General features: G+C 41.0%; 1 protein-coding gene across 1 annotated transcript; it reads right to left on the reverse strand.

The window, feature by feature from the left end:
• Positions 1-376: 376 nt before the first annotated feature.
• Positions 377-8178, reverse strand: st6galnac6 (ST6 (alpha-N-acetyl-neuraminyl-2,3-beta-galactosyl-1,3)-N-acetylgalactosaminide alpha-2,6-sialyltransferase 6). Its single transcript, XM_056290678.1, has 5 exons — positions 8122-8178; positions 7211-7411; positions 4649-5061; positions 4417-4524; positions 377-2537 (listed from the first exon to the last, which is right to left on the reverse strand). The coding sequence occupies exons 1-5, from the start codon at positions 8122-8124 to the stop codon at positions 2351-2353; spliced, it is 912 nt and encodes a 303-aa protein (XP_056146653.1). The 5' UTR covers positions 8125-8178; the 3' UTR covers positions 377-2350.
• Positions 8179-8534: the final 356 nt, after the last annotated feature.

Below are 8534 nucleotides of genomic sequence, written 5' to 3' on the forward strand. Positions count from 1 at the left end.
CGGTGATTAGTGGTGAAGAACCAATACCTTTGAAGAGGGGAGATGGTGCTAAATTCAATCTCAAAGTGAGGCGCAGCCGAAAACTTAAACCTCATTTTAGATAGGTCACTGGTTGGCTTGGGTGTTTTTGTTAAAAAAAAAAAAAAGTTTATACTTTTTTTTTTTTTTTGGCCACCCCTTTTCTCCCCAATTGTACTTGGCCAATTACCCCATTCTTCCGAGCCGTCCCAATCGCCGCTTCACCCCCTCTGCCGATCCGGGGAGGGCTGCAGACTACCACGTGCCTCCTCCAATACATGTGGAGTCACCAGTCACTTCTTTTCACCTGACAGTGAGGAGTTTCGTCAGGGGAGCGTAGCACGTGGGAAGAGCACGCTATTCCCCCTCCCCCCTGAACAGGCGCCCCAACCGACTAGAGGAGGCGCTAGTGCAGTGACCAGGACAGATACCCTCATCCGGCTTCCCGCCTGCAGACACAGCCAATTGTGCCTGTAGGGACGCCCGATCAAGCCGGAGGTAACACAGGGATTCGAACTGGCGACCCCTGTGTTGGTAGGCAATGGAATAGATCTCCATGCCACCCGGACGCCCTAGTTTATACCTTTTTAAAGAAAAAAAAAGACATTGAGGTAAGAAGATCATGCAGCGGAGACGGCAGTGATTTTGAGAAGTAGTTTTATTTCATTATGAAGGAATGAGCGTCAAGCTTCCTGCCCTGAAACAACTTGTAAAAGACTTAAAAGTCGAGGACTCACACATGCTTTTACACAGACTCCCATTAGGCCCTCAGTTCAAGCTGCCCTGGGCCGTTTCACTCGCATTACTGTCCGCTGCCTGTTGACTGACTTTGAGTTGAGGTTTGCATCAATAATGAATAACAGCAAGACGGATGAATACATACTGGACAACCCCAAAGTGTTCTCAATGTGCTTGTTTTAAAGTTCAGTATGTAAACCTCTTCAAGATAGAGGTAAACCCCCTGGGCAGATCTGTATATATAAACATTTTTTGTGAGTAATTTATTTTTGTGAAGTCATGTTTCAATAAGTTAACAGGAAACTCAAGATCACGGAGTAAAAAAAAAACACTTAAGGTAATGAAGTCATCCATGCTGATTGACTTATGCAGTGTGTGTGTGTACGTGTGTGTGTGTGCGTGCACATGCCTCCTTGGCAGATTCACATTTGTTGAAGATCAACCGGTGGCTTGTAAAAAGGAAAATAGTTTGGGAATCCAAAAAAAAGAAGTAAACCTGCAGGTTTATACCACTTAATCCCCCATTCAAATTGTAACTCCACTTTAAATTTGGCTAATCATGCGTTCCAATAATAATACGACATTAATTTGATACATTCTCTGTATTTTAACTCGAGCCACGTGTGCTCAGAATGGCGCTGAGGTAAAAAGACAGTTGTTCACGAGGCAACAGCTCAGTATCCATGGTCTGTAGTGACCAAAAATAATAAAAACTCAACACGTTGTGCTTTAAAATGCGTAACAGCATCATTATTTTCAGGGTATTTTTCTGTACATGATGAAACAGGTGTTAGTCTGTATCCCTGTGTTAATTTAGATTGTGAAATGTTCAATGTGATGCAATTTTGTGCGCCTTAAAAATAATATTTTGTCTTGCGGCTCCATTATTATTAATGATCTTCACGTGTCCCAACACTGTGGGCACGTTGGGGGTAGATCACATACAGACCGTATGATCTTTCTCACACCTGTTCATCAAATGTGGAGTAAAATACCCTTACTGTGAAACCTGAAGGACAACAGACCCAAAACAAACACTTTTTTTTTAAGGTTCACATATTTGGGGAGCGACACTGTCGTTTTCGATGGTGTGTTTCAGTTGAATTGGCACAATTCAAGACCTGCATAGGAGTTTATGCAGGTCTTGTAGATTCAGAAATATCCCAACAGATAATATCACTTCCACATGGGACACATGGATAAGTGTATTTTAGGGACTTTTTTTTTAACAAAAAACCTTATAAACATGAAAAAATACATCTTTATATTTGTTTTTTTCCCCTATTTACATTGATGCTTGTATGGTAGCCATATTTCCATGAGTATTTTCAGAACCTCGCAAAAGAGAGATTCAACATCCCACAACATTCTGAGAGATGTCCTTGGTTGGTTATCCAAGTCATACATGCTTTACAAACTCTTTTCCTCCGTGTGGCAATTCAAATGTGCCAAATATAGAAAGGTCGTAGGAAAATTCCCGTGTGTGCTCATGTGGAGAGGCTAGGTCAACTGCGGATCAGTGCAATCCAGTCTATTGTGCTTGTTCGGACTTGTGCGAGTGTGGATAAGATTTCCTCTGGTATTCAGTGTCTTTTCACCAGGTAGGATGAATGAAAGTAATGTTGTACTGCTTTGCCCAACGTGCAAATACTTGCTTCTCGGTAATAAAACGATGGTGGTTTCCTCTCCGTCCTCTTTCATTCTGCAGATATGTGACACATTCATCAGGCCCTCTGGGCTTGTAGTAGTGATAGGGCATCTTCTTAGGCCCTAATTTTTTTCTAAAAATAAATAAATAATAATAATAAAAATGTTTTGACATTGATAGCACACTAAAAGATAAGCAGCAAAAACAATTATTTACTCGGAATGTGTCATGTAATGAGGTAAGAGCTTCTTTTTTTTTACTAAGAACAATAAATTACTTCCACAACAGGGTCAAACCAGGCTTGCCAAGTTTTACATTATGTCCCTCATTAGTGTGAATGCCCAGCATTCACACTAATACTTTGCAGTTCTTTATTTATATATTTTTCTTCCGCCCATTTTTTGACACTTTGTAGCTCCTTCATACTTTTAGCTACTGAAACCATTCAACTATCAAAATGTTCAACTCATTAAGGACATTATTGCTCCCCTTTCAGATTTTTCATACTTTTTGAAATATTCAACTTTTTTCAGCCAATTTTTGAATGGGAGTCAATGGGGGACTATTGCAAACTTTCAACCTCTTTTACTCCTTCATACTTTCAGCCACTGAAACCATTCAGGTATCAAAATGTTCATCTCTTTAAGCCCATTAAGGCTCACATTTCGGTTTTTTGAAATCGTTTATACTTTTAGACATATTAAGCTTTTTCTACTTTTTCAAAACAATGGAAGTCTATGGGGAAAGGTTGAAATCCTCATCACCTTTGAACTGTATTTTTGAGCTAGAAACCCCATTTAAAGCTTAAACAGTTCAGGACATTTAGCTCTTTCAGAATCCTGTTCAGATGTTAAAAATATTTTATAGTTTTTGAACAATTCAGCTCTAAAGTTTAGCAATTCTGCCATACACTTTGCCTGTTAGAATGTTCAGTCCTATTGTGACATCACATATCAATTTGAAACTCAACTGCCAACCTAATTAGTGTATTCACACTATTGCTTTGCAGTTCTTTATTAGTGGCACCACTTCCACTTTTTCATACTTTAAACTACAGAAACCATGCAACAATCAAACTATTTATGTATTTAGCACATTATGGCAAATTTTTCAGTTTTTTATACCTTTAAAACGTTTAAAATATTCAGCCATTTCACATTTCAGTTTCCAGGTATTTCAGGTGGGCTAGTGACTTTCTGACTTTTCCTATTTATCCATTTTCAGCAATGCTTTCGTGATTTCTTTCAGCAGCTCAGCATTCACACGCTTTTTCTGTGGAAAAGCATTTTTCTAGTTGTATTTTACTTTTTGTATTTTCCCCCTCTTTTGCCCCCCAATTGTACCTGTCTAAGTACCCCACTCTTCTGAGCCATCCTGGTCGTTGCTCCACCCCCTCTGCTGATCTGGGGAGGGCTGCAGACTACCACATGTCTCCTCCGATACATGTGGAGTCGCCAGCCGCTTGTTTTCACCTGACAGTGAGGAGTTTCGCCAGGGGGACGTAGCACGTGAGAGGTTCACGCTATTCCCCCAAGTTCTCCCCCGAACAGGGGCCCTGACCACAGGAGGCGCTAGTGCAGCGACCAGGACACATACCCACATCTGGCTTCCCACCCGCAGACACGGCCGATTGTGTCTGTAGGGACGCCCGACCAAGCCGAAGGTAACACGGGGATTCGAACCGGCGATCCCTTTGTTGGTAGGCAACGGAATAGACCGCTATGCAACCTGGACGCCCATGTCCCTCATTTTGAAAAAAAAATATCGAGGACTTTTTCTGAAACTTGTTGCAAACCGAAATGATTTCACAGCAATGTTAAATACATGACAGATGCTCTCGATATTCTACTGAAGACCAGTTGAGACTGAGAGGGTGTAACCCTTTTAAAAAAATGTGGCTATTTATTTCATAATGACATGTGAGGGACAACTATTTTGTAATTATGTGGCATGCACTGAGTTTTAAAGAGGTTGTATGTGCTTGTATATCATTATCCATGAGCCATACTTACCCGCAATGACTAGGTGGAACCATTCCATAAACTTTAATATTATCACAAATTTCAATAGCTATAACCATGGTGAACCAGCCTGTGCTCAACCAGGACTGAGATTTTTGCCTAAAAATGAATGAAAAGAGAAATACATTTATAGAATCAAAGTACTTTTATATTCTGAAAAAACTGAACATGTTAAAAGATGTCCACATCAATTTGCTTATTCTCTCCATCTTTAGATCCTTACCTATCTCGCCCTGTCTCCTTCTGAAACAGACTGTCAAATTTGCGCATCTTGTTGGGTGAGATGGTGAAATAGGACAGGTTACTGTAGGTCATGCTGACTCTATGGATCAATCTGTAAAGGGTCCCTTTGGCATCTTTTCCAATCTTGGTTGGGGGCCCCCAGAAGACGATGACAGGGCTGTTGTCTGTGCGGTTCAGGAACTCGGCTGGCCTCCGGACCACCCTGAACACACTGGAGTGGGCAACCACCCTCAAGGAGGTCCTATTCCCCACATCAGCATCGTATCCCAAGGTGGGAGCATCGTTCATACGGATAACACACTCTGTGTGGTCGATTTCCTCTCCTGCTTGGGTGCCCAGGACGTGACTGGAGCTTGTCACCAGTGCACAGTTATGGCAATGCAAGGTCATACTCTGAAGAAGAAATGAATAATAAAATCTTAAAGCACATATTATATGTACAATAACCTATAGACAAATCAAAACACATAAGTATTATAAAAGTAAATTGTAATTAATAATAATAAAGTAATAAAATAACTACAATAGAACAATTATAATAAAAATAAACAAGTATATAATAATAAATAGTAATAGTGTCATAAGTATTATATATAAGCATTATATAGAACAAAGCACACAAGTATAAGTAAGGCTCGGAAGAGTGGGGTAATTGGCCAAGTACAACTGGGGAGAAAAGGGGGGGGGGAACAACAATACAGTATTCCTGCTGAAATAAAACCCACTGTTCAGCAACGAGTAAACCGCCTCAAATGTCAAACTTGTATCTGCCCTACTGGGTGAAAGACCTGCCATCTACCCTGATTACACTACAGATACTGATTAAAAACACACAAGACAAAGGCAGACTTTGAATCATTTTTTCAATAAAACAGAATGACAGGGATCAAGTGACAATGATGACTTCTGACATAAAGCTGCTAAGAGGAGTAGGGGATTTTTTTTTGTTAACTGTGCATGTCAATTTGGACAAGAGCAGTAGGGTTTTGTCCACGGTACAACTTACTGTGAAATGAGATTTCGTGGGGAATCATATCTGGAGACAAGCATTTGAGATAATTGCATAGCAATGTCTAATCTCATCAGACGAGACCGTCAGCTGATGATCTCATTTGATTATGTCGGTCATATAAGTCAAGTCAATTTTATTTGTATAGCCCATTATCACAAATTTGCCTCAGTAGGCTTTACAGCAACACAACATCCTGTCCTCAGACCCTCACATCTGATAAGGAACAACTCCCTAAAAAAAAACCTTTAACAGGGAGAAAAAATAGGAAGAAACCTCAAGAACAGCAACGGAGGAGGGATCGCTCCCAAGATGGATAGACGTGCAATGGATGTTGTGTTTACACAACTTACAGAATACAACGGTGAAAGATGATAACAGAATTACAATGGAATTATAAAATATATGAAGAATATGATGAGGAGGATGCCAAGCAGTGACCAGATGCCACTGGAACAGCCCAGGACCTGAGCCACATGACCACCATTACCATGTAAACCTGACAGGAGTACAGACAACACATGCACACAGGGGAGACCCACATCACATCATTCACATACGTGAGAAACGAGACAACAAAAAACATTACTCACACATCGACGTGAGAGGATATAAAATTGAAACAGGATAACAAAATTATATGGATTTATAAGATAATAAAAACAAATCTGATGAGAGGGATACCAAGCAGTGTCCAGGCCGGAACCACTGTCACCATCGAGACCTGGGAGGAGGACAGATTACATATGCACACAGGGGAGACTCACGTCACACCAGTCACACACACAAAAGAACAGAAAGGAGAAGACATCATTCAGAGAGAGAGAAAAGACGTGAGAGGAGAGAACAGTTTGCAATAGTCAATATGCCATAATCTTGTCGGCAGAACAGCGGTTGGTAAATTCACTGAGACAGAAACCGACCCGCCATGCAGTACAGGTTGTGAAGCGCTCAACTTAAAGGCAACTAATCGTAGGCTGTGGCGAAGAGTTTTAAGTTTGGATTTAAAGGACGCAACAGACTCTGATTGTCTGATGGCAGCAGGCAGTTATTCCACAAGACCACAAGCCTGATAGGAAAAGGCCCTGCCACCAGCTGACTTCTTTTTAACTTTGGGTACACACAGGAGTCCTATATTTTGAGAGCTCGAGATGGAATGTACGGTTTAAGGAGATCAGACAGGTAAAGATGGGGCAAGCCCATTTAGGATTTTATAAGTCAGCAGAAGCACCCTGAAGTCTGATCTAACATGGATAGGAAGCTAACGAAGGCAGGCAAGAATTGGTGTAATACGGTCAAATTTTTCTAGCTTTAGTTAAGATTCTAGCTGCAGCATTTTGAACCATCTGCAGACTTTGCGTACTCTGAGCACTAGCATGTGGCAGACCTGAAAACATACAGAGGCATCGGAATTAAAGTGAGAGTGATAATGATCAGTGAGAATCTCCCCGTAGCAGCATTAAGGACGTGTGTCTGAAAGACAGTTTAAATAACAATGGATTATTTGTGTGTGTGCATGCGTGCATCCAGTACCTTGTTTCCATAGACGGTTACATAACCCTCTTTGCCAGCCCATTTCTTCAGGTCAGTGGCCTTGATCTTATGATGGCTGTTGGCAATACGGAATGACCCTGACAGCATATCATTTCCACTGTTGGAACTGTAGAGGATGAGGAGTGTTGTTAGGAGGAAGACGGACCCGAAGATCACTATCCTCTGGCTCCGTTGTCCCTGCTTCGTAATAATAATTAAAAAAAAATCATAATAATAAGTTTTAACACATAATTTAACCACCACATGAATACATTTACAATCATTATGAACGCAGCAGTGACATTTGTAGGTCTATGCCAATTACCACACCCTCAATTGGTTGTCTCCCCTACCTTGATAACGAGCCTGAGCCCCACGCTTTCTCATCAAGCTGCGTGACAGCATATGTGCTGTCATCATACCTTGGCTTCCAAGGCTTGGAAGAGAGGTCAGCCGGAGTGAGCCTATTTTCAGGTTATTAGACCTAATTAATTCTCATTCTCAGTTTTTTTGTAGCTGCCTATTTTTGATTTTTTTTTTAAGATAAACGTTAATGAACGATGCACTAAAATGTCTATTTGATGGGTATGAACGTGTTCCATGTACTACAGATTTCTACTGGATTAATCATCTTTCAGATATCGAAAACTTTACTGGGTCGTGACACATGAATAAATGAGTTTTCACATTTCATTTGTTTTGCCCCCCCCCTTTGCCCCCCCCCCTTTCATTTGACTCACGGACACATTTGCGAGGTAGCGCTACACAACGGTATTTTCCTGCGCAGCCTCGGTCACTTGCTCACAGCTTTAGTCTCGAATAATAACGTAAACGTCAAACTTTAACGACGAAAGCTTTGCCCGGCGACAAATACGGTTCATTTAATGACTGCGTATCCAAATACGACTTACCATTTCAACGTCCTAGCTGATCATGTTTCCGCTATTTTTGGTCCCGTCCATTTTCTCGCACCGCTGTAGGAGGGGACGTGCTTACGTCATCACAGCCCCCCTCCCTCCCCCACTGCAGCACAGCTGCCAAAGAAGTCCTGCGTCTATAATTGATCCGCAATATATAATTAATCCGCGCGCATATCCCTCCAAATCTAACATTAGTAAACAGAAATATTGGCTTAAGGATTCCCATTCGGAAACCTACCACCTTGACAGGGTATCCAAATTATCCCGTTGCTCAAATATTCGAGTTTTACAGGTCAAGTATAGTACACACATTCAGTTAAGTGCTCATGTTTGATTTTTTTTTATGATAATACATTTTCAGGAAATGGTTAATAAAATTCGAATATAAAATAAAATTGCAGTAA

This window comes from Lampris incognitus, chromosome 12, assembly GCF_029633865.1.
Source record: "Lampris incognitus isolate fLamInc1 chromosome 12, fLamInc1.hap2, whole genome shotgun sequence".
NCBI lineage: Eukaryota > Metazoa > Chordata > Actinopteri > Lampriformes > Lampridae > Lampris > Lampris incognitus.